This window comes from Pristiophorus japonicus, chromosome 6, assembly GCF_044704955.1.
Source record: "Pristiophorus japonicus isolate sPriJap1 chromosome 6, sPriJap1.hap1, whole genome shotgun sequence".
NCBI classification, from domain to species: Eukaryota; Metazoa; Chordata; class Chondrichthyes; family Pristiophoridae; genus Pristiophorus; species Pristiophorus japonicus.
In genome coordinates, this window is record NC_091982.1 from 255,206,446 (window position 1) to 255,233,894 (window position 27,449).

At 44.8% G+C, this 27,449-nt stretch overlaps 1 protein-coding gene across 1 annotated transcript; it reads left to right on the forward strand.

Annotated features, from left to right (window-relative positions):
- The first annotated feature begins 973 nt into the window (after positions 1-973).
- On the forward strand, positions 974-26,562 carry LOC139265466 (odorant receptor 131-2-like). The gene is made up of 2 exons (XM_070882481.1): positions 974-1,230; positions 23,725-26,562. Exon 2 carries the CDS (start codon positions 23,877-23,879, stop codon positions 24,834-24,836), a length of 960 nt encoding a protein of 319 aa, XP_070738582.1. The 5' UTR covers positions 974-1,230; positions 23,725-23,876; the 3' UTR covers positions 24,837-26,562.
- Positions 26,563-27,449: the final 887 nt, after the last annotated feature.

Consider the following 27,449-nt stretch of genomic DNA (forward strand, 5'->3'; position numbering starts at 1 on the left):
TTACGCCAGAAAAAACGGCGTGCGCCCCAAAAAAACGGCGCAAATGACCCGGGAAAATTGAGCCCAATGTACTGATCAATTTTTAAATCAATGGCTGTGATTTTAACTCCCCCTGCTGACTTCCCCACTCCTGTCCTGCCCCTATCTGGCCGACTCCAATTTTAAACTGCAGGCGGCAAGGACACCTGCCCCAAACTTGGGGCAGATGGTGGCGGGGGAGAGAGGGAGGGAGGCCCTGTCCTCCTTTAATATGCAGGTCAGGCTCCGATGAGGGCCTCAGGGTCCAATCTGCCATTTTAACCTGAGGCCTAAGTGGGGGAGCACTGTGGGCTTCACTGCGAGACAAACCAGCGCCATTGTTTTTAGTTTCCTGATCGGTCAGGGATGCTCCAAATTTTCCCACTGCCACTAAATCTGCCTGAAGACAAATTGCAACACAAAAATCGAGACAAAATGCTTGTCCCACTTTGTATGCCTGTGCTAACTTTAATTGAAAGGAAAGCGACTGTGCTAGGAAGACTCTGAATTTATCATTCTTCTATCCATTAGGTGTGTAACCAAAGAATGTGTAGGGGGCTGATGGTATCAGGTAGTTGCTGGAGTTGGAAAAAGTATTTGTAGTACAAAATTACGAAAATCTGCTTTGGGGCATTGCACTCTCAAGCACGGTGATATCATTTTAGACACTGATATTGTCAGTGTTTTTTTTTTACAATTGAGCATATATATGAATAGCTATCTAAACTTTAGAAAGAATGTTCACCATTTAGGTACAGTTTATTTTTCAGAGTTTAAACAAGTGGTTTTCGAGGTCAGTGTATATCACAAGGAAGTAGAAGTAGGCGGATATAACTTTCAGTGCTCGGAGCATACAACCCCTCAACTCTTCTGATTGGTTCCTCATTACTTTATGCAGTGAAACCAGCATGAAATAGCATTCAGCAGCTTGTGTTACAACAATATTCACAGATTCTCCTTGGGCTGAAGGAAAGAAAAGAAAGATTTGGATTTTTCATGGTGCTTTTCACGACTACCGGACATCTCAAAGCGCTTTATAGCCAATGAAGTACCTTTTTGAAGTGTAGTCACTATTGTAATATGGGAAAGCATTTTATAATTCTGTAAAATGCAATGTTAAAAATTAATTATCATGAAAACATGCTTCAAGAAAGAACGTTAGAATAAACATTATTTGTTGAAGATCGCACGGAAGATACCGGAAAAGTTAAGGTAAATCATATAGCTGGACTAAAAAAAAATTATATTTAATAAGATGACTAATGTAATAGTTTGATTTTGGTTATTGATGGTTACATAATAAAACAGTTCATAACAGGAACTAATAAAAGGAGAACGTATGTCTTGTTATTTGGAAAGTACTAGTAGAAAATGAGACATCATCTATGAAAAGAAAACTTTTATTATTTTTAAAGTCCTAAACTGTTAGTTACCTGGAAAGGTATTTTTGCTTCCCAATAACCTGTGCCGCGAACAGTGGTTTCAGCTTCATTGCTTCTGGCTACAGTTTTACAAGATAATGGGGTAGATTGTCAATTTCCTGCCCCCTGGGTGATACTGGCATTGGGGATTAACCGGCATTTATAGAAACTGCTTGGGGTTGAAATTTTCCCTCGCCTCGAGGCTTGTTACCACCACAAACCAACGGTCCCGCTATGGAGTGGGGTGGCCACTGACTGTTGGTGGGATGGCCGTTGCTAGCCCGGTTGCCCTCCCGGGTTTTCCCGGCGGTGTCCCACACTCACCTTACCGCTCTGCTGCTGCCAATCCCACTTAAGCGCGTCATCCCCGTGCACACCGCCGGTCTGAACCCCACGATGGCGACATTCCCCATGGAAAATCTTCAGCCCGCCCGGGTAGTGCCAAAACCTGTTTTTTTTTCCCCGTGGCCCAGTGAGGCTGTGGCCTCCTGCAGCGGCTTCGCAGTTTCCCTTAAAGAGGAGGACCTAATGCCGTGGCCGGCATGTTTTTTTCTTTTTAATCGGCCGACTGCCATATTGGCCCGACAAGTATGCTCCCGAGTTCGGCCGGGCCGCCAATAGGCAGCATGGCAAGCCCTCCCCCCTCTTGGGTGCCAGGCCACTGGCCTGGACGAAACCCTCCCTGGTGGCCCAGTGGGCCGAAGTTTACAATCGCGGAGGCTCTCCCCTTTAAGTGAAGGGGAGAGCCATGGTGACGCGGCGCCGTGATGATGTCATCGCGGCGGTCACTCCGCACCCTCCTCAACGTCCATCCCTCAGGTGCTGTCACCGCCCCCATATGATCAAGTTCCGGATCAGAGAGAAAGAAAACAAAGAGCCAAATGTTGCTCAAGAGGCGACCTGAACCGTAGCTGCGGTAAAAACCATCGAAACGGGGTGGGAGCGCCCTGTCTTGGGCCGGGTGGGGGGGGGTGGTGGGGGGTGCGGGGGTGTGGGGGGCAATTTCTACCCCCTTGATTTTAATTTCCATTGAAAAATATTTATCAGAGTATAGGGTAGAAAAATGTTAAGTTATGGTTCGATTGTGGAGATCAATAATGTAAAAAAAACATACAGTTGTACAGAACTGGGCAAGAATGGTCTACGGGTGAGTGCTACAGACTGCCACTGTGCTATGCCACAGAGTATAATCGACCCCATGCTTGAGTCCTTGGTCCCACTGCCCTGTTGGGGAAAACACAGGAAGAGCCCACTGCCCTGCCACAGGTGGAAAGACAAAAATGGGGAAACCAGGTTGCGTTAGAGTTCATCTCCATGCTCGCCAACAATTCACGCCCACTTCGTCAAGCAAACATCATCATCATAGGCAGTCCCTCGAAATCGAGGAAGACTTGCTTCCACTCCAAAAGTGAGTTCTCAGGTGACTGTACAGTCCAATACGGGAATTACAGTCTCTGTCGCAGGTGGGACAGACAGTGGTTGGGGGAAAGGGTGGGTGGGACTGGTTTGCCGCATGCTCCTTCCGCTGCCTGCGCTTGTTTTCTGCTTGCTCTCGGCGACGAGACTCGAGGTGCTCAGTGCCCTCCCGGATGCTCTTCCTCCACTTAGGGTGGTCTTTGGGCAGGTGTCGGTGTTGATGTCGCACTTTATTAAGGAGGCTTTGAAGGTGTCCTTGTAACGTTTCCGCTGCCCACCTGGGGCTCGTTTGCCGTGTAGGAGTTCTGAGTAGAGCACTTGCTTTGGGAGTCTCGTGTCAGGCATGCGAACAATGTGGCCCGCCCAACGGAGCTGGTCAAGTGTGGTCAGTGCTTCGATACTGGGGATGTTGGCCTGATCGAGGACGCTGATGTTGGTGCGTCTGTCCTCCCAGGGGATTTGCTAGTTCTTGCAGAGGCATCGCTGGTGGTATTTCTCGAGCAATTTGAGGTGTCTACTGTATATGGTCCACGTCTCTGAGCCATACAAGAGGCCGGGTATCACTACAGCCCCGTGGACCATGAGCTTGGTGCTAGATTTGAGGGCCTGATCTTCGAACACTCTTTTCCTCAGGCGGCCGAAGGCTGCGCTGGCGTACTGGAGGCAGTGTTGAACCTCGTCAAGCAAACAGGAAGTGAATTGCTCCCAAGTTGCTTCAGCTAATTCGTACTGACACCTCCAAAACCTAAACTTAAGGTTGTTGACACTATGCTCAGTGCGTCTGTGCAATTATGGTGTCATGACGCATGACACAAAATTACACTGTTAATTTTAGCGCCATTAAAAATATCTTTACTGTCACGCCTGGAAAGGACAACAAATTGGCATAATTTAGATATCATTTACATTTTCTTCCTCTCTGCTCAATTTTGCCTTTTATATTTGAACTTGTTGAAAACCTCATTCAACTTTGTTCTGCAATTTGCAGTTCGGATCTCGAACCGTCATGTGCCGGGAGATCATGCTGACTGGATATGCTGACTGTTTCGATCTGATATCACCATCTTTAGCATCACAGCCAAGCAGGGATTGCTGCACAGCAACACTAAGAATGTTGTGTGAATGCACCTGAAGAGTAGTACTGCTGGGTGCATGCAAAGCAAGTTGCAGACCTGCCCTCTGAGAGGGTCTAACAAGTGGTGGGATGGGGGAGGGAACATCAAAATTATAATGGATAAATATCACAGGTAACAAGCTAACAGTGTTTAGGCTGCAGGTCATCAACACATAATAATCATTGGGAATTTCAAACCATTTCATGGAGGTAATCAGTTACAGATTCTTAACAAAATAATACAAAAGCAGAAGCTATATTAGATTATGAACTTGAAATGGAAATTACTTGGGTTCTAGTGATCATTTCTTAGATACGTTTAATATTGTGATATACTTCAACACCATCAGCAAGAGGGAGAATTTCTTCTCCCAGAGGGTTGTGAATCTGTGGAATTCTCTGCCCAAGGAAGCAGTTGAGGCTAGCTCATTGAATGTATTCAAGTCACAGAGAGATAGATTTTTAACCAATAAGGGAATTAAGGGTTACGGGGAGAGGGCGGGTAAGTGGAACTGAGTCCACGGCCAGATCAGCCATGATCTTGTTGAATGGCGGAGCAGGCTCGAGGGTCTAGATGGCCTACTCCTGTTCCTAATTCTTATGTTCTTATGCTCTTGTGTATTCCAGATTTTCCAGAATTTATGGGCAGACAGTTTTTTAAAAATTTCGTTCATGTGCCAGGACACTAAAATATCACAATAATAATGCTGCTATCATATTAGGACTAGCTTTAACACTATTCAACTGTTAGGCTGTTATTAAGGACTAACTTCAACCCAAGATTTACAAGGATGAAAGCAGAAATGTGAGGATATAACTATGAGGAAAAGAGGAACAGTCTGGATCTCTTTTCTCTTGAAAAAAGACCTAATAGAGGTCTTTAAAATTATGAAAAGTTTTGATAGAGTGGATACAGAGAGAATTGGGCCAAAAATTGCGGTCGAGGCTTCCTTCGTACGAACGCTTCTAACCCGAAAAAAATCTACGAAACTACCTGTTGGTCCCTGAGGAACGTAGGATTCCGGTCGGGGACCTTCTTTCACTGCGCAGCACACGGGAAGATGTCTCCCAGGTATGTACACATATGCTGCAATCACAGGGGCCTGGACCACCAATCACTATCTAGTATTCTTGCTGATAATAATGGGAACTCTGTTTGAACAGGCTCCCATGCTATTAATGAGAATAACTCCCTAAAAGAAACACAGCACAATAAATTAAAAAAAACACCTTACATAGTTAAAATTCATTGAAATTAAATGTTTTAGAAAAAAAATAATTTTTGGAATTTTTTTTTAGGTGTTTTAATAGGGTTAAAAATAAACTGACCTGAATGGACGGGGTTTTTAATATAAAAATGAATAATGAAATTTAATTTCTATGTATTAAAAGTGTTACGTTGCTAAAAGTAAGCTATACGCCTGCTTTTACCAGGCGTAAGAGTTTGGAGGACATTCGCTGGGCAAGAGTTGGGCAAATAACCCAATCTCTGCCGCGCGGATGTCCTTCCTGCGGGGATGCGTAGAATCTGTCCAAAGAAATTTTGACAGATTGGAAAAGCTGGTTCTTGCCGCATGTGCGTTACGCCCCGAGGAACGGCTTTTGTGAGGCCTCACCAGTTGCGTGCTCACTTCATACACACCCGGCGAGGCCACAATTTTCGGCCCAAGGTTTCCACTTGCGGGGAAGAGCAAAACTAGAGGCCATTAATATATGGTGATCACCAAGAAATCAAATAGGGAATTCAGAAGAAACTGCTTTACCCAGAGTGGTGAGATTGTGGAACTCACTACCACAGGAAGTGGTTGAGGCGAATAGTATAGATACATTTAAAGGGAGGCTAGATAAGCATATGAGGGAGAAGGGAATAGAGGGTTACGCTGATAGATTTAGATGAGGAAAGACGGGAGGAGGCTCGAGTAGGATTGGGCAGAGTCAACACAGACTTATGAAAGGGAAATCGTGTTTGACAAATCTGCTGAGATTTTTGAGGTTGGATGCAGCAGAATAGATAAGGGACCAGTCGATGTGGTGTATTTGGGTTTTCAGAAGGTATTCGATAAGGTGCCACACAAGGTGTTATTGTACAAAATAGGGTTCATGGCATTGGGGGTAATATACTAGCATGGATTGTGGATTGATTAATGGACAGAAAACAGAGAATGGAAATAAACGGGTCATTTTGGGTTGGCAGGCTGTAACAGGCAAGAATCGTGATTAGGCCCCAGCTATTCACAAGCTATATCAATGATTTGGATGAGGGGACCAAATGTAATATATCCAAGTTTGCTGATGATACAAAGCTAGGTGGGAATGTAAGTTGTGAGGAGGATACAAAGAGATTTCAAGGGGATATAGACCGGCTAAGTGAGTGGGCAAGAACATGGCAAATGGAATGGGCTGAAGTTTCGGCTCGAGTAGCTCCTATTTTTTGGGAGCAACTAGTTTAGTATGGAGTATCTTAGAAATTGCAATTCTCGGCATTTAGTTTGCTCCAATTCTAGTCAGTTAGAATAGTTTCATTTTAGAACAGTTCTTTCTTCAAAGGGGGACGTTACCAGCCACTTACGCCTGTTTTGCAAGTTTAGGCAGCGAAAATTTACTCCAAACTAACTTAGAATGAAATAAGTGTAGATTTTTGGATGCTCAGAAAAACGTTGCCTACATTTTAGGAATTAGGCGCAGGGAGCGAGAGATCGATGGGGGGGGGCAGGGTGGGGGCGGGCGTTGGTGGAAGGGAAGTTAGAGGGAAGTTAGGGGATTTCACAAAGCATTAAACACTTCACTTTTACCAATAAAGAGCCATCATCAATAATAAATGATAAATAAATCTATACATCAACCAATAAAGCAATCAATCAAAAAAAATTTAAACATTTAAAATTTAAAAAATAATTAAAAAATCAATCAATAAATAAAAAATTAAAAGTTTCTACTCACCTACTGCAGCACTGGGAGCCCTCCAACAGCCTGCTGAAGAGCTGCTCGGTCAGGGCCCACCCCCAGGAGATGCCGGGCAGGCCCGCCGCGGAAGACGTAAGGGCAGTCAGGCCACTCCGCCTGGGATAGGGGTGACGTCCCTTCGGCCAGGGATAGGGTCGTCGCCCAGAGACAGGACACACTGGGAGGGCCAGGAGCTACTGCGCATGCGCGCAGCCACCACTGCGCACGCGCGCAGCTTGCCGGCACTGTTTTTGGTGCAGGGCTGTAGCTCCGCCCCCCAGCAGCTCCTGCTGTGCCGCGCCGAGCTGGAAACGGCCCGACATATCTCCGAGAATCGCGAGGTAAGTATTCGGCGCAATTTCTGTTCCACAAATTAGGCGGGCCTCTCCCATGTGCGCCGTTCTAGGGGGGATCCTAAACTTGAGCCCATAATATGGAGAAATGTGAAGTTATCCACCTTGGTTGGAAAAATAGAAAAGCAGAGTATTTTTTAAATGGTGAGAGATTGGGAAATGTTGGTGTTCAGAGGGACCTGGGTGTCCCTGTACACCAATCACTGAAAGTTAACATGCAGGTACAGTAAGCAATGAAGTAAGCAAATGGTATGTTGGCCTTTATTACAAGAGGATTTGAGTATAAGAGTAAAGATGTCTTACTACAATTATATAGGGCCCTGGTGAGACCGCACCTTGTGTATTGTGTACGAAGAGATACACAAGGAAGGATATACTTGCCATTGAGGGAGTGCAACGAAGGTTCACCAGACTGATTCCTGGGATGGGAGGATTGTCCTATGAGGAGAGATTGAGTAGACTAGGCCTATAGTTTCTACAGTTTAGAAGAATGAGAGGTGATTTCATTGAAACATATATAATTTTTAGAGGACTTGACAGGGTAGATGCAGGGAGGATGGGGAGTCTAGAACCAGGGGTCATAGTGTCAGAATAAGAGTCTGGCCATTTAGGACTGAGATCAAGAGAAACCTCTTTGCTCAGAGGGTGGTGAATCTTTGGAATTGTCTACCCCAGAGGGCTGTGGAGGCTCAGCCTTTGAGTATATTCAAGACAGAGATCGATAGATTTTTGGATATTAAGGGAATCAAGGGATATGGAGATAGTGCAGGAAAGTGGAGTTGAGGTAGAAGATGGGGTAGAAATGGCGGAGCAGACTCGAGGAGCCGAATGTCCTACTCCTGCTCCTAATTCTTATGTTCTCATGTTATGTCCTTATAAATGCCGACATGGATTGGTTGGGCTGAATGACCTGTTTCTGTGCTGTATATCCTATGTAATCCTACTCTAAAGTTAAGGCTAATTAATGTTATCAAGCACAAACTTTAACCAGTCTCCGTTATCAAATGCCAACGTTAACCCTACTCTGGTATCTAGAACTAGCTTTAACCTTGCTGTAATGTTATGACTAACTTTAATACTGCTTTAATATTAGGACTAACTTTAACTCTGCTCTGCTGTTTAGGACTAGCTTTAACCCTGATCAATATTCGAATCAACTTTAATCCTACTCTACTTTTAGGACTAAGGACATAGGAACAGGAATATCCCATTCAACCCTTCAAGCCTGTTCCACGATTCAATTAGATCATGGTTAACCGGTACCTCAACTCTATTTATGGCCTTTGCTCCATATCCTTTTATAACTTTACCTAACAAAAAAGTGTCGATCTCAGGCTTAAAAATTTCAATTGACCCAGCATCCACTGCCCTTCCTAGTTTGGTATTAGCTGCAAATGTAACCATTTTGCATTGAATTTCAAAATCCAAGTTATGAATGTAAATTAGAAACAGTAGTGATCCCAACACTGAGCCTCGAGGCAGCCAACTCAGTACGTCCCACATTACCCCTCAACCAGTACCCATTGTTTGTTATCCTTCGGCCAGTTTCTTATACATTCCTACATTATCCAGTCTACATACAAAGGGTGATAGAAGTTTGGTCTAAAGAGTGGTAGAGGTTTGGAACTCTCTTCCACAAACAGCAATTAATGCTAGATCAATTGTTAATTTTCAACCAGATATTGATAGTTTTCTAATAACCAGAGGTATTAAGGAATATCGGCCAAAGGCAGGTATATAGAATTAGGTCACAGATGAGCAATGATCTCACTGAATGGCGGAACAGGCCCAAGGGGCTGAATGGCCTACTCCTGTTCCTATGTTCCTATTTTGCTCTGAATCCCTATCCTTGAGCTTAATTAGAAATCTTCCGTGTGGAACTTTATCAAATGCTTTTTGGAAATCCAAAAGCACAATGTTGTAGAGTTCATCACAGTTAATTTGAGATGTAATTTCCTCAAATAAATCAAGGAGATTGGTCAGGCAGGATCTTCCTTGTCTCATCATAGGCAGTCCCACGGGATCGAGGAAGACTTGCTTCCACTCTTAGCATGAGTTCTTAGGTGGCTGTACAGTCCAATACGAGAACCACAGTTTCTGTCACAGGTGGGACAGATAGTCGTCGAGGGAAAGGGTGGGCAAGGGAGCCTGGTTTGCCGCACGCTCCTTCCGCCGCCTGCGCTTGATTTCTGCATGCTCTCGGCAACGAGACTCGAGGAGCTCAGCGCCCTCCAGAATGCACTTCCTCCACTTAGGGCGGTCTATGGCCAAGGACTCCCAGGTGTCAGTGGGGATGTCGTACTTTATCAGGGAGGCTTTGAGGGTGTCCTTGTAACGTTTCCTCTGCCCGCCTTTGGCTCGTTTGCTGTGTACGAGTTCAGAGTACAGTGCTTGCTTTGGGAGTCTCGTGTCTGGCACTGACTATGTGGCCAGCCCAGCGGAGCTGATTAAGTGTGGTCAGTGCTTCAATGCTGGGGATGTTGGCCTGGATGAGGACGCTAATGTTGGTGCATCTGTCCTCCCAGGGGATTTGCAGGATCTTGCGGAGACATCGCTGGTGGTATTTCTCCAGCGACTTGAGGTGTCTACTGTACATGGTCCATGTCTTTGAGCCATACAGGAGGGCGGGTATTACTACAGCCCTGTAGACATGAGCTTGGTGACAGTTTTGAGGGACTGATCTTCAAACACTCTTTTCCTCAGGCGGCCGAAGGCTGCACTGGCGCACTGGAGGCGGTGTTGGATCTCGTCGTCAATGCCTGCTCTTGTTGATCGGAGGCTCCCGAGATATGGGAAGTGGTCTACGTTGTCCAGGGCCACGCCGTGGATCTTGATGTTTGGGGGGCAGTGCTGTTCAGCGAGGACAGGCTGGTGGAGGACCTTTGTCTTACTAATGTTTAGCGTAAGGCCCATGCTTTCATACGCCTCGGTAAATACGTCGACTATATCCTGGAGTTCAGCCTCTGAATGTGCACAGATGCAGGCATCGTCCGCGTACTGGAGCTCAACGACAGAGGTTGGGGTGGTCTTGGACCTGGCCTGGAGGCGGCGAAGGTTGAACAGCCTCCCACTGGTTCTGTAGTTTAGTTCCACTCCAGCAGGGAGCTTGTTGACTGCGAGGTGGAGCATGGCAGCGAGGAAGATTGAGAAGAGGGTTGGGCGATGACTCTGCCCTGCTTGATCCCGGTCCGGACATGAATTGGGTCTGTGATAGATCTGTTAGTAAGGATCACGGCCTGCATGTCGTCGTGGAGCAGGCAGAGGATAGTGACGTACTTTTGGGGGCATCCGAAACGGAGGAGGTCGCTCCATAGACCCTCGCGGTTGACAGTGTCAAAGGCTTTTGTAATGTTGAAGAAGGCTCTGTACAAGGGCTAGTGCTGTTCCCTGCATTTTTCCTGCAGCTGTTGTGCTGCAAAAATCATGACCGTTGTTCCCCGGAACGGACGAAATCCGCACTGCGACTCCGGGAGGAGCTCCTCGGCCACAGGGAGAAGACGATTGAGGAGGACTCTAGCGACGACTTTCCCAATGGTTGATAGCAGGGAGATTCCTCTGTAGTTGATGCAGTCGGACTTGTCCCCTTTTATAAAGATGGTCACGATGAGTGTCGCTTCCTTGTCTAAAGCCACGATGAGTGCTGTTTACTTAAGTTAATGCTGTGCAGATAATCCTCTAATTTACAGCAAAGTGCAACACTACCTTTAGGAGACAAAAAAAAGACTCACATTATTCCCCACATTTACTTTTTTGGTAAGTGAGACGCATTAAACAATGCTGTTCATTAATTACAGGTAGGTTATATCGACACAGTCAGTGATACCACTGTTTCTTCCAAAGCCTCACTGCCTAGGAGCATGTGTGCATACACTGAATTGTGCAGAAGGAGGGAATTAAATAGTAGGGCCCATTTCATCTGGCTGTATACATGATCAGTTTACATATTGTTATAATTCATTTCTAAGATTTAGGATGTTGATTTTCTGAACCCTTACCTCCTGTCGAAATCTCGACCTCCGAAAAGAATGACTCCGACACTTACAGCTCCGGTAGAAGTTTCCTTTTTAATTTACTTGCTCGCAAGGGGTAGGTTTCACTCAGTCAAGGGCTAAATGAACACCTCCGAAATGGTTCAGTTTAACAAGATATTTATACAGTAAAACCAAAGTTCTGGCCTCTCCCTGTGTATTGCTCTGTCTCACAGTCAGTGAATACAGATAAAGAGTTAATTACTATATCCTGGTCCTGACATGGTGTCCAGATATTTCCTTTTGTCAGGGTTATCAGAAAGCCAAACGGCCATTACTCCATGAGTCATAGGTAATGGGCTATCACCTGTCTTGTATTGTGTCAGGATTGTTTCAATTTCCTGGTCAGTTTATCTGTTTGCATCAAATGGATGAGGTCTCGGAAAGAGATAATGGCTAGAAGATAAGGGTGGGGTGACATGGAACTCCTGTAGTGTAGACAATAGGAGAGCACCATGGGGGGTTACTTGTCTCAGCATGACTTGTCTCCTAGCTGTCTGATGGCCATCAGCCATCTAACAGCAGGTTTAGCTGTTTATGCAAGCTGACTGCTAAAATGCAGAAAATTCTGGAAGGGCCAGGACTCCATTTTAATCAAAAGGCACACAAATACCGTATGGTATCAGCTTAGATAAAAATACTTTCCACATTCCCCCATTTTGTCCTTCACAAGGACAACTCAATCCATTCTGATCTTGTACAGTCTCTCCATTTCCATTTTCTTTAGTCTCATTACTCACTAGGCATATTATACCTTCAGGATTTCCTATTCTGGGAGTAATGCTTAGGAAGGGAGGCTGATGGTTATTATCATAATTGGGCTGGTACCATCCCTGGAAGGCTGTAAGTTTATACCCTGCCGACCTCCATTCTGTTTGCTCCTTCGTTTCTGGCCCCTTAGTTAGTTTTGTCCTGTTTTGCACTGTCAACCATTCTACCATTTCTGATTCGTTAAAGGGGACAGATCTCAGGGGAATACCCCCCCTGGAGTGGACAGGTACATGGGAACATATCCAACAACTCGACAAGTTTCTTTCTTGAGCATACCTATGACTCAGTGCCATAAATACGTTTACGTGCAATTCCCTTCGGTGGCGGGTCTGTACCCCTGGTGTAATCAATAATGTGCAGTAAAACCCTGTCAAGCCCAGCACCATCAGTCCCCATAGTCCATACAGTTCCTTATTCAGTCTTCCTTTTTCTGTTCCTCTGATTCCTTCGTCCCTTCCTCCTGGTCGGGTGCCCGTTTGCAATGGGATGCGTGGATCCATGTTGGTCTTTCCTTTACCTTGATTGCAGTATTGGTCGCCAGCAGGACCTGGTATGGTCCTTCGAATCTTGGCTGTAGACTGCTTTTCCTTTTAAAAATCTTGATGTAAACGAATTCCCCTGGCTCCAGGTTATGACACTTCCCTTCCGCTGGCTTGACTTGGGCTTCCTTTACCTGTGAATGAAAGCTGGAAATACATTTGGTTAGTGCAATACAATAATTCAACATATTTTCCTCCATTTTGTGGATGTCCATCTGTTTTGCAGTAAATGGTGCTGTAAAAGGTAGTCGTTGGGGACGTCCCATAACTATCTCATGCGGTGACAGGCCTGTTGTTCTGTTGGTTGCAGATCGCATTACCATCAAAGCTAAGGGCAGCAGTTCTGTCCATTTCAGTCCAGTGTCATTGCATAGTTTTGCCAGCTTATTTTTAAGCATTCCATTATATCTTTCAACAAGTCCAGCTGATTGTGGATGATAACTGCAATGAAAACGTTGATTAATCTGTAAAGCTTTACACATTTCTCTTATGACAGTTCCCGTGAAATGTGACCCGTTATCACTGGAAAGCTTAGCAGGGATTCCGAAGCGCGGTACAATTTCTTTTAACAAACATTTAGCAACAGTAGTGGCATCGGTCTTTTTACATGGAAAGGCTTCAATCCATCTAGAGAACACATCTACAATAACTAATACATACTTGAATCCCATACACATAGGTAATTCAATAAAATCCATTTGTAAATGTACAAAAGGCCCGACTGGATTTGGGTGGGAGGCAGATTCTACTTTTTCCGTCTTACCCGGATTCATTGTCTGACAGGTAACACAATTTTCACAGATTTGTTTTGCAATTGCCGAAATACCTGGTGCATACCAAGTTGCCAAAATATAATCTGCCAATCCCCCTTTGCCTGCATGTGTGAATGTATGAACACATCGGGCAATCCATGGAAGTAAGGATCTAGGGGCCACCACGCGGCCGTCATGGTGAACCCATATTCCTTCTGGATTTTTATAACATTGATCCTTCGTCCAGGTCACCACCTCCTCCGTACTGGCCTGTGTCTGAAAGGACAGCACGTCATTAATAGTGGGTGGCGGATCTGAGCAATTATTTTTCCTTAGTGGGAACAATGACACCTGCATCCCCCCTTTCGACAGAGCTGCTGACTTAGCTGCATTATCAGCTCTGGCATTCCCAAGTGCCACCTCATTCGACTGGCCTGTATGTGCTTGGCATTTGATAATGGCAAGTTTCAAAGGGCATTGAATGGCTCGCAGGAGATTTTCCACTTGTTCTGCATTTTTGATAGGGGTTCCTGAAGAAGTCAGGTACCCGCGAATCTTCCAAATTTGTCCATAGTCATGTGATACCCCAAAAGCATACCTGGAGTCAGTGTAGATATTAACTGTGTGTCCTTCAGCCAGAATACAGGCTCGAGTTAACGCAAACAATTCGGCTTGTTGGGCTGAAAAGGAGTCTGGAAGAGAGGCTGTTTCGACAACATTAAACTGAGTTACAATTGCATAAGCCGCTCTAGGTTGGCCCCTATCATTTCGTAAGGCTGATCCGTCAACATAGTACACTAGATCAGGATTACACATTGGTACATCTGTTAGATTGATATGTGGTTTAGTCACTAATTCGGTTACCATTTCACATGAATGGGGTTCGCCGTCGTCTTCCGTGGGGAGTAGAGTGGCTGGATTTAAGGTAGTGCATCTTTTGATGATAAGATTCGGATTTGATAACAGTTCGACCTCGTATTTAGTGGTTCTTGCGGAGGTTAGGTGTTGGGTGGCACATTTAGTAAGTAAAATCTCGACAGAGTGTGGGATATACAAAATGGTCTGATGATTTAGAGTTATTGTCTGAGCCTGTTGCATAGCATAATAAGCTGCTGCCAACGAAGGAAGACATCCCGATAGTCCGCGTCCCACTGGGTCTAGTTGGGTACTGAAATATGCTACCGGTCGCTGCCTGTCCCCATGTAACTGAGTCAAAACAGATTGTGCAAAACCCGACTTGTGATGCACAAATAAGTTGAATAGCTTAGTGTAATCTGGTAATCCCAAGGCTGGTGCTGAAGTGAGGGACTGCTTAAGGTTCTGGAAAGCATTCCGGGATACTTCATTCCACATCCTTTAAGCATTGTGAGAATATTTGTGTGGGCTTCTGAACTGGACGAATCTGTGTGTTACACGGACTTCTCATTTATGCTTATGGTGATTCACAGATCACAGAATGTAAAGTACTTGTTTTCTAATTTTATTAAAAGGCTTCCAAACCCAAGATTTTTCCAATACACCCAAAATGTTGATCAAGAGATCACCTGAAATATCTCAAAATCCCAATTCAACTATTGTACTGTCACTCTTTATCAAAAAAAATCCTCTTACTGAGCTAGAAGCTTTTGTACCAAGAATTTACACCAAGGACAATGAGAGTGTACTCCCCCAGCCTGCACTTCGAGAGACCCACAAAGGCTTTTTTAAAAAAAAAGGCATTACAACTTTTAACCACCGGGACCATGTCTCAACAAACCTATCCTTTGTGCATTTCCTAGCTCCGTAACCTCTCATCCGAATAAATCCACACCTGCGCTTCTAACTTAAAATATCTTAAACTTCCCACATACAGGACAACACTATGAAGGGTTAAAAAAAACTTCACTTTGTTTGAAAAAGTGGGTGGAGCTAAAACAAACAGGCAGTTCCACAATCTTTCCAAACAGGTTTCCAGACACAAGGAAAAAAGACAGAAGCACTCTCATTCAAAGACAAGACATTCACGCACTCTCATTGAAAGACAAGACATTCACAAGTCTCTCTCCATTCAATAAAGCTTTTTCTTTTGCTAGCTTCATTTTTTTTTTTAAATCCATAAGTCACTATCAGGTTCTCTTTTTTTTTTACATTTGATTTACTTCCTCTGTTAATTTTACATGGACTTGAAGAATCGGAACCCAGGCCTTTTCTATTACTTTCCTTTTTTTTTCTACCTGGATCTCTGTTTATAAGACACTCCTGGAGACAAGTTGTTCTCTCTAAATTAAATGAACCATCGGGTGGAAATGGCCTGTTTTCACCCTTAGTCCACTTTACCGTTTTTGTTTCTTTGGTCAATTGAAGACTGACCACAATTCTGGAGCATGACATAGGCTGGTGTGCCTTTTGTGGTGTTTTAACTTGCTCCGGCACCCATTCTGGATGATTAGGATTTTCCCACAGTTTCTGATCTCACAATCCTTTCGGCCAACCGAGTTCTCTACGCCCACTTCTCCTGGCCGTTACGTGGCCTGAAAAGGCTCTTAATTCGGGCTCAGTCTGGGTGTGTGAGATATGTTGGCACGAACCAATCGTAGTTGATCAATCAGTTACTGTTTCTTTTCCTAATCAATCCTTGTGTTTTTTTTTTTCGAATCACAACTTTCCCTAGTGACTCTTCCCGTTTCTCTAATGGCAATAACTCATAAAGGTATTGCACCCAACAGTAATACAAGGACAACAAACAATATTCCCGTGAGTACACAAATCATAACCTCTAAACAAATTCTCAGTCTGCGTTGTACGCCACTACAGACCGAGTCCTTAACTTATCCTAATAACAGCTGATAAAACTTAAGGTTCCGTACCCAAACTCTTTGATCGATTGCGCTCTTTTTTTTTTTATAGTCTTATCACATAAGAACCCCTTCCGAATTAAAAACAATAAAAATCTTATCACATAAGAACCTTCGATCGATTAGCGCTTTCTTTTTTCTTTTTTTTTTAATAGTCTTATCACATAAGAACCCCTTCCGAATTAAAAACAATAAAAATCTTATCACATAAGAACCTGGAACCCTTTTCGATCGACTAGCGCTCCCTTACCTACTGAAACCTTCCCCGGGCTGTCTCGAGGTTTTTTCCAGAACCTGTTCTCTTCTGCTGGCGAGCTGAGAAAGAAATGGTTATAAAAAAAATACCTTTAACTTTTAAATGCCGAGTCTTGTAGATGCAGTACCTCCGCTGTGGACAACAGATTACATCTGCAATTCAACAGTGAAGAAACCTCTTGTGAGCAAAGGCTCACCTTGTTTGGCCACCGAAGCCTTTCACTGGAGAGGCACTATGCCTGTATCCGTTTTACTCACAGGACAGAGAGTATGCATCTCGGTGGAACCTCCAATAACTGTCGAAATCTCGACCTCCGAAAAGAATGACTCCGACACTTACAGCTCCGGTAGAAGTTTCCTTTTTAATTTACTTGCTCGCAAGGGGTAGGTTTCACTCAGTCAAGGGCTAAATGAACACCTCCGAAATGGTTCAGTTTAACAAGATATTTATACAGTAAAACCAAAGTTCTGGCCTCTCCCTGTCTCTGCCTCACAGTCAGTGAATACAGATAAAGAGTTAATTACTATATCCTGGTCCTGACATGGTGTCCAGATATTTCCTTTTGTCAGGGTTATCAGAAAGCCAAACGGCCATTACTCCATGAGTCATAGGTAATGGGTTATCACCTGTCTTGTATTGTGTCAGGATTGTTTCAATTTCCTGGTCAGTTTATCTGTTTGCATCAAATGGATGAGGTCTCGGAAAGAGATAATGGCTAGAAGATAAGGGTGGGGTGACATGGAACTCCTGTAGTGTAGACAATAGGAGAGCACCATGGGGGGTTACTTGTCTCAGCATGACTTGTCTCCTAGCTGTCTGATGGCCATCAGCCATCTAACAGCAGGTTTAGCTGTTTATGCAAGCTGACTGCTAAAATGCAGAAAATTCTGGAAGGGCCAGGACTCCATTTTAATCAAAAGGCACACAAATACCGTATGGTATCAGCTTAGATAAAAATACTTTCCACACTCCCCACCCTATCTCGATAACTAGTGTGTTCAGTATCTCCTCTAAAGCAGCAATGGTTCGTACTATACTTCTGGTTTGCAACACATTATTCCAGTCACTGTTTCTGGCACAAAGCAAAAATCCCAGCTCATTCCCGAATAAGTACTAATGTATGTGAGATTCTTTAAACAATAGCTTGCTCATGGCCACTGGACAGCCACTTCTGTTCAATAAAATCAATAGCAAGGAAGCTGAGTAAAGACAAACGGCTCACTGCTGCCTCTTCCTGAGGTTCCTGGAGCTTATTGCAGCAATTACAGGAAATAGTATTCTCTCCATTGGAAATCATATACCCGTTCTTTATCAATACATTCATGACTTTGCTTTGTTTTTAACTTGTGGGTGTGGGGTGTGGGCGTCACTGGCAAGGCCAGCATTTATTGCCCATCCCTAATTGCCCTTGAGTTCAGTTTCCACACGTGCGCTGATGACACCCAGCTCTACCTCACTACCACTTCTCTCGACCCCTCCACGGTCTCTAAATTGTCAGACTGTTTGTCCGACATCCAGTCCTGGAGGAGCAGAAATTTTCTCCAATTGAATATCGGGAAGACCGAAGCCATTGTTTTCAGTCCCCGCCACAATTCCGATCCTTAGCCATTGACTCTATCCCTCTCCCCAACTTTTGTCTGAGGCACAACCAGACTGTTTGCAACCTTGGTGTCATTATTGACCCTGAAATGAGCTTTCGACCACATATCCACAGCATAACTAAAACCACCTATTTCCATCTCCGTAACATCGCCCGTCACCGCCCTTGCCTCAGCTCATCTGCTGCTGAAGCCCTCATCCATGCCTTTGTTGCCTCCAGACTTGCCTATTCCAATGCACTCCTGGCTGGCCTCCCATATTCTACCCTACGTAAGCACGAGGTGATCCAAAACTTGGCTGCCCATGTCCTAACTCGCACCAAATCTCACTCACCCATCACCCCTGTGCTCGCAGACCTACATTGGTTTCCAGTTAAGCAACGCCTTGATTTCAAAATTCTCATCCTTATTTTCAAATCCCTCCATGGCCTCGCCCCCTCCCTATCTCTGTAATCTCCTCCAGCCCCACAACCCCCACTAGATGTCTGTGCTCCTCTAATTCTGCCCTCGTTAGCATCACTGATTATAATTGCTCAACCATTGGTGTCTGTGCCTTCTGTTGCCTAGGCCCCAAGCTCTGGAATCCCTTGCCTAAATCTCTCCACCTTTCTATCTCTCCTTCCTTCTTCAAGATGCTCCTTAAAACCTACCTCTTTGACCAAGTTTTTGGTCACCTGTGCTAATTTCAACTTATGTGGCTCAGTGTCAAATTTTTTATCTCATAATACTCCTGTGAAATGCCTAGGGCTGTTTCACTACGTTAAAGGTGCTATATAAGGACAAGTTGTTGTTGTTGAGAAGGTGGTGGTGAGCCGCCTTCTTGAACTGCTGCAGTCCGTGTGGTAAAAGAACACCCACAGTGCTGTTAGGTATGTAGTTCCAGGATTTTGACCCGACAACAATGAAGGAACGGCGCTATATTTCTAAGTCAGGATGGTGTGTAACTTGGAGGGCACCTTGCAGGTGATGGTGTTCCCATGCGCCTGCTGCCCTTGTCCTTCTAGGTGGTAGAAGTCGTGGGTTTGGTAGGTGCTGCCGAAAAAGCCTTGGCGAGTTGCTGCAGTGCATCTTGTAGATGGTACACACTGCAGCCACGGTGCGCCGGTGGTGGAGGGAGTGAATGTTGAAGGTGGTGGATGGGGAGCCAATCATGCGGGCAGCTTTGTTCTGGATGGTGTTGAACTCATCCAGGCAAGTGGAGAGTCTTCCAGCACACTCCTGACTTGTGCCTTGTAGATGGTGGAAAGGCTTTGGGGAGTCAGGAGGTGAGACACTCGCCGCAGAATACCCAGCCTCTGACCTGCTCTTGTGGCCACAATAATTATGGTGGCTGGTCCAGTTAAGTTTCTGGTCAATGGTGACCCTCAGGATGTTGATGGTTGGGGATTTGGTGATGGTAATGTCATTGAATATCAAGGGGAGGTGGGTAGACTCTCGCTTGTTGGAGACGGTAATTGCCTGGCACTAGTGTGGCACAAATGTTACTTGCCGCTTATCAGCACAAACCTGAATGTCGTCCAGGCCTTGTTACACACGGGCATGGACTGCTCCATTATCTGAGGAGTTGTGAATGGAACTGAACACTGTGCAATCATCAGCGAACAGCCCCACTTCTGACCTGATGATTCAGGGAAGGTTATTGATGAAACAGCTGAAGATGGTTGGGCCTCAGACATTGCCCTGAGGAACTCCTGCAGCGATGTCCTGGGGCTTGGATGATTGCCTCAAACAACCACAACCATCTTCCTTTTCTGCTAGGTATGACTCCAGCCAGTGGAGAGTTACTCCCCCTGATTCCCATTGATTTCAAGTTTACTAGGGCTCCTTGATGCTACACTCGGTCAAATGCTGCCTTGATGTCAAGGGCAGTCACTGTCATTTCACCTCTGAAATTCAGCTCTTTTTTCCATGTTTGGCCCCAAGGCTGTAATGAGGTCTGGAACCAAGTGGTTCTGGTGGAACCCAAACTGAGCTTCGGTGAGCAGGTTATTGGTAAGTGCCACTTGATTGCACTGTTGACGACACCTTCCATCACTTTGCTGATGATTGAGAGTAGACTGATGGGGCGATAATTGGCTGGATTGGATTGGTCCTGCTATTCGTGGACAGAACATACCTGGACAGCATTCCACATTGTCGGGTAGATGCCAGTGTTGTAGCTGTACTGGAACAGCTTGGCTAGAGGCGCGGCTAATTCTGGAGCACAAGTCTTCAGCACAATAGCCAAGATGTTGTCATGGCCCATCACCTAAGCTGTATCCAGTGCACTCAGCTGCTTCTTGATATCACGTGGAGTGAATCGAATTGGCTGAAGACTGGCTTCTGTGATGGTGAGGACCTCAGGAGGAGGCCGATATGGATCATCCATTCTGGCACTTCTGGCTGAAGATGTTTGCAAACGCTTCAGCCTTGTCAATGCTGGGCTCCGCTATCATTGAGCATGGGGATATTCATGAAGCCTCCTCCTCCCGTTAGCTGTTTAATTGTCCACCACCATTCACGACTGGATGTGGCAGGACTGCAGAGCTTTGATCTGATCTGTTGATTGTGGGATCACTTAGCTCTGCTTATAACATGCTGCTTCCGTTGCTTAGCATGCATGTAGTCCTGTGTTGCAGCTTCTCCAGGTTGATACCTCATTTTAGGTATGCCTGGTGCTGCTCCTGGCATGCTCTTCTACAATTCTCATTGAACCAGGGTTGGTCCCCTGGCTTGATGGTAATGGTAGAGTCTATCACCAAGAGTGGCTCGGTAGTACCACTACTGACCGAGCTGGCCAAGTCCTGAAGGTCATAGCTAACAGACTGGGCCTGTGGCAGGTGGTGAGAGAACCAACACGAGGGGAAAAACCTACTTGACCTCTTCCTCACCAATCTACCTGCCGCAGATGCATCTGTCCATGACAGCATTTGGTAGCAGCGATCACCACACAGTCCTTGTGGAGTTGAAGTCCCGTCTTCACACTGAGGACACCCTCCATCGAGGGAAATGCCGGGCCATGAGGTTACAGATTGTGGTGGAATACAATTCTGCTGCTGCTGATGGCCCACAGCGCATCATGGATGCCCAGTTTTGAGCTGCTAGATCTGTTCTGAATCTATCCCATTTAGCACGGTGGTAGGGCCACACAACACGATGGAGGGTGTCCTCAGTGTGAAGACGGGACTTTGTCTCCACAATGACTGTGTGGTGATCGCTGCTACCAATGCTGTCATGGACAGGTGCATCTGCGGCAGGTAGATTGGTGATGATGAGGTCAAGTAGGTTTTTCCCTCGTGTTGGTTCTCTCACCACCTGCTGCAGGCCCAGTCTGGTAGCTATGACCTTCAGGACATGGCTAGCTCGGTCAGTAGTGGTGCTACTGAGCCACTCTTGGTGATAGACATTGAAGTCCCCCACCGTGAGTACATTCCGTGCCCTTGCTACCCTCAGTGCTTCTTCCAAGTGGTGTTCAACATGGAGGAGCATTGATTCATCAGCTGTGGGAGGGCGGTAGGTGGTAATCAGCAGGAGGTTTCCTTGCCCATGCTTGACCTGAAGCCATGAGACTTCATGGAGTCCAAAATCAGTGTTGAGGACTCCCAGAGCCAGTCTCTCCCATGAACCACTGTGCCGTCACCTCGGGTGGGTCTGTCCTGCCGGTGGGACAGGACATACCCAGGGATGGTGATGGAGGAGTGTGGGACAGTGTCTGAAAGGTATAATTCTGTGAGTATGACTATGTCAGGCTGTTACTTGACTAGTCTGTGGGACAGCTCTCCCAATTTTGTCACAAGTCCCCAGATGTTAGTGAGGAGGACTTTGCCGGGTCGACTGGGCTGGGTGTGTCGGTGCCGTGTCCGAAGCCGTGCGGAGGTCGATGCTGGGTGGTCCGTCCGGTTTTATTCTTATTATTGTCTTTCGCAGCGGTTGTGTACAACTGTTCTTGCTCAGACCAACATCCCCAGCATCGAAGCACTGACCACACTTAACCAGATCCATTGGGCGGGCCACATCGTCTGCATGCCCGACACGAGGCTCCCAAAGCAAGCGCTCTACTCGGAACTCCTACACGGCAAGTGAGCCCCAGGTGGGCAGAGGAAATGTTTCAAGGACACCCTCAAAGCCTCCTTGATAAAGGTGCAACATCCCCACCGACGCCTGGGAATCTCTGGCCCATGACCGCCCTAAGTGGAGGAAAAGCATCCGGGAGGGCGCTGAGCACCTCGAGTCTCATCGCCGAGAGCAGGCAGAAATCAAGCGCAGACAGCGGAAGGAGCGTGCGGCAAACCAAGATTCCCCACCCATCCTTTCCTTCAACCACTGTCTGTCCCACCTGTTACAGAGACTGTAATTCCCGTATTGGACTGTTCAGTCACCTAAGAACTCACTTTTAGAGGGACTGCCTAGGATGCTGATGTATAACTGAGTGGCTTGCTAGGCCATTTCAGAGGGTAGTGGGTCTGGAGTCACCTATAGGCCAGACCGGGTAAGGACGGCAGATTTCCTTCTCTGAAGGACATTAGTGAACCAGATGAGTTTTCACGACAATTCGGTTGTTTCATAGGGCTCAATTTTCCCCAACGCTTTATTTTGGCGTACTTGAAGAGTTACGCCCATTTTTTAGGGGGCCCAAGGAAGCCAAAAAAAATTTTCCAAGTTTCCCAGTTGGATTTCTTCATTTTGGGGCAGCCTAACCTGTCCGTTCGTTTTAAGGGGTGGAGCCTTGATCTGCGCCAATAAAGATCGGGTTGCCATGGCAACCAGGGACACCATGCGAGCTGAGGCTGCAAAGTGAAACATGCAGCCAGCTCCCAACACATTAAAACATATTGCAGAAACTTAAAAACATATTAAAATATATTTCAGTAACTTACCTCCAATTATTAAAGCCGGTCCCGCTGTCCCCGGCCCTGGTCGAAAGGCTTGTCGGTCCGCTCCCCCGCCCGAATGCCTCCTCCCGGTCTCTGCTCTCTCTCTCTCTCTCTCTCTCTCTCTCTCTCTCTCTCTTTCTCCTGCTGTCCGGGCATCTGCTGCACTTAACCTGCGCCAATTTCTTTAACTCTCCAGAAGATTTTTCTGCAGAGGCCACATGCGCTGGCTTAAGCAGAACTGGAGTAACTCTCAGTTGACCAAACTTGCCAGAATTGGCGCGGGTGGGTTGCAGGTTAAGCCCCATTTGGCTGAAAAAAAAAACTAACCTAAAAAAATTGTACCTAACCTGAGTTACGCTGGTGCGAATTGTTTGGGGAAACTGTGGTTTTTTAAACTTAGGCTAAAAAAAAGTGGCCGACTCCAAAAAAATGGCGCAAATCACTGGGGAAAATTGAGCCCGTGGTCACCATTACTGACACCACCTTTTTATTCCAGATTTTATTTTTAAATTTAATTGAATTTAAATTTCACAGCTGTCGTATTAGGATTTGAACTCACGATTTCCGGATTATTAGTCTAGATCTCGGGATTATAAGTCCCGTAATTTAACCAACATACCTAGAATGGAGAAGATATTTTCCCCAATATTTTTTGGATGATTTGATATTAATCCACATATCCTCTTCAGTAAAGTGTGCTTGACACCAGATCTTTCAGTAATTTACATCCTTTAAGACATGTTGCTATAATTTTCATCGTTTGCCTTGCTATGTTCGATTTATTTCAGCTGAGTTGATTATTTTCTATCTTTTTTTTGACCTTTGTAGAATTGCACTTACAGACGGAAACATCAATGCACAGTGAAGCACATAAACTAAAATGACAAGATGGCCTTTAGTAAGTGTAACTGCCTTTGATGGAGGAATAGCTATGCACGATTTGTTCATTTCTTTTACAAAGAAGAACTTTAAACGGAGCCATGAACAGCTCCAATGAGACTTCCGATTACATTCTTTATGCAGTGAAGACTTCAGTTTATCTGATTGATTTTATCATCACTGCTGCGTGCAGTTATGTCATAATAAGCACAGTGCAGCAAGAATTGGGATTAAAATGTGAGACTAGATACACCCTCCTGTGCCAGCATCTCATCTATGCGACTATATATTTCGCCTTGGGCACCCTGACAAATGGTTCACGACTCTTCAATATCAACTCACCCAGGATTCTTTGCTGGATCCTGCTCGCAGTGCAAGTAACATTCGCACAATGCATTATGCTAACTTTAACTCTAATGTCCTTGAATGCTTGTCTAGCTATCTGTTATCCTTTGCGATACAATTCACTTGTCGATTCAGCTAAAAAGAAGATAACTGCAATAACGTGGATATTAGCAATTCAGAATCCATTGTGGTCAACAATATATCAAAGCCTGAATGTCCCGTTGGCATATCTAATTGAAAAGGACAATAGCTGTCCTAATCCAATGAACGGACTTGCTTCAAGACAAATTGGAATTGTATTTATTCTTCTGTGTTTTGTCTCGATTGTGTTGAGTTACTGTTTAATATACAGAGAAGGAAAAAGGGCTGGTCACTTTGTCACCTCAAATGTTCAAGCAAGGAAGACCATCCTTATTCATGGTGTGCAATTAAGTTTTTTCATTGTCCCTGTTTTGATTACAATCGGACTAGGTAACATGTCTCAATTAACAACGTTGTATCTGGTCAATACTGCCATTTTCTCTGTGGCCCAGTGCCTTAGTCCTGTGGTCTATGGCCTCAGATTTAAAGAGCTTCGAAATAAATTAGTTAAGACCAAATTCTGCTGCTGCAGTATTAGAAATGGGAAGGAAATTGGTCGTGTTATTCAGCTGAGTGAATACCCTGCTGCTGGCACTGTAACTGATACCCAGAATGGGCAAGCCTGCAATCCCTGACTATTGCAGTGCTATTCTTAGTAGTCTTGCATTACAGCATTTCATAGAATCACAGAATGATACAGTACAGAAAACAACTATTTGGCCCATTGTGCCTGTGCCAACTCTTTGAAAGAGCTATCCCATTAGTCCCACTGCCCTGCTCTTTTCCCATTGCCCTGCAAATTTTTTCCTTCAAGTATTTAGCCAACTCCCTTTTAAAAGTTATTATTGAATCTGCTTCCAGCACCCTTTCAGGCCATGCATTCCAGATCACATCAACTCTTTGAATGAGCTATCCGATTAGTCCCTGTAACTTCCCCTTCGACCTACAAATGTCTCCTCACAACCCCCCCCACACCCCCCCCATCCCCAGTATTGGAAAATATTGTAAGTAAATCAGATAAATGTTTCAATGTAGAAAATACGCTGTTTTTTTGTATGTACAAGTGATCGTTATATGAATGGCCTAGATATTGGCATTTTTTTTAAATTACAGAAAGGTGAATATTATTTGCAAAAATAAATTAAACTTAGGCTGCTGTTATACAGTGGATACCAGTTTGAGACTATTACCTGCTTATAGTGCCAGGGAGTTGCCAGAACTACATTTCATGTATTGCCAGTTTTCTATGAATCTCTAATTTGGGAACGCAGAAGCTGTTCTCATTGCAATCCAAACGCTGGCTCTCTGCTTAAAATTAAAAAGGCAACAAAAAGTTGAAAAAAGTTACCAAATGATCATTTGGACCTTTTAGAAACTTCAACATTTTTTAGTCACACCAGATGTAGTTATACCTGCCTAGATTAGATTGGGTTGATGTCAAAACAGAATTAAAAAGAATATTGTAGCCATGACTGTCAAAAGCACATGTAATATTTTAACCAAGTATCATCGTTATAGGCAACGAGGCAAAACTGATAACACCATCTAAAAGTCTGAGTATACGATAAGGATTGTGGCATTAGGTAATCATTTTCATCACTGGGTTCAAGTCCAGCTCAGCTTTATCTCTGTCGTTGCAAGAAGTGAGTTAGGGGCCACCCTGAATCCAATTTCTAATGAATATGAATCTACAGTGCAAAATTGCTCCTATAATTTGATGCTAACTTACATGATTTAATAACATAACTTTGTTGCAGTCTTACAGATTCCATTATAGGTGCAGTTTTATGGATATGATTCTCCTTTTCCTCCATTTCCCAATTCTCTTCTCTCCCTGAAGGTATTGGTTCTTGTCTGAACACTGAGTACCTTCTGGTAGCTCCTTCCTTCTGTCGCCCCCAACTGAAACCAGCTAAACCAGCCCAGACCATGCACTGAACCTGACACCACCCTGGTGTAGTCACTGGATAAACTCACTGAGTTATCAGGGAGCCACGGACATGATGCTATAAATTTTACAAAACAAAAATAAATCTCCCCTTCCCCCACTCTTATTATTAACTGAATATTCGTGTCATCATACAATTCGGATAATGAAATGATATTTAATTTTCAATGTGGAACAGACTTGGAAACAGCAATGATATTAGGATAGATATTGTGTTCCTGGACTCCAGTGCTCCAGGTCGAGTCAGGCAGCAGTGGTGACACATGTGAATGGCAAAAATGTACCAACATGAAAAATACTGCAAACATATATAAAATGTTCAATATTCATGTACCATGTATCATAGTGCATCAAATGATCTGAATTGTGCCTTGTGCCTATCGCCTGTATTACATCGAATTTACAGCACAATAAACAGGCCTTTCGGTCCAACTGGTCTATGCCGGTGTTTATGGTCTATCTAGCCTCCTCGCAGCCTATGTCATCTAGCCCTACCAGCATATCATTAGGACAGTTGGAGATTCGGTCCTACAAGTGCTTTCACAGACTGATCAATGGAATAGCTTTTCAACTTGCCATACATAAAACTAGCATTGCAGATTGTCCGCTCGTTATAGAAACCGCCCGAGTTTCATTTCATTTCCATTGAAGTTTCTATAGCAGGCAGCTGATCTGCAGTGCCAGTATTAGGCAAGTGCAGCAAGTTGAAAATCTATATCAATATCTTTTTCCATATTAACTGCCATCTTAAAGTCTTTCAGCACATTTCCAGTCAGAACTTTATCAATGTACAACAAACTTTCCAGCTCACAGCTGCAATGCTCAGGGATCTACATTTTTGCCAGTCACCATCCCAAACATGAACGATATTTTACTTGGCTATGATCAGATGAAAAAAAAGATTTATTTCTGGTTGGTCGGCTACCAACACACAAACCTGGTAACTGTACTAAATTGTAGTGCTAAATCACGTGGCAGTGCGTGAAATCAGTCCTCATATTTCTGCAGCATACACCTGCACTTGGCAAACAACAACAACTTGAATTTATATAGCACCTTTTAGTGCAGTAAAACATCCCATGGTGCTTCACAGGAGCGTTATCAGACAAAATTTGACACTGAGCGACATAAAGAGCAGTTAGGACAGGTGACCAAAAGCTTGGGCAAACAGGTAGGTTTTAAGGAGCTGCTTATGGGAGGAAAGAGAGGTGGGCAGACGGGGAGGTTTAAAGAGGGTGTTCCAAAGCCTAGGGCCTCAGCAGTTGAAGGCACGACCACCATGGTGGGGCGATCGATATCA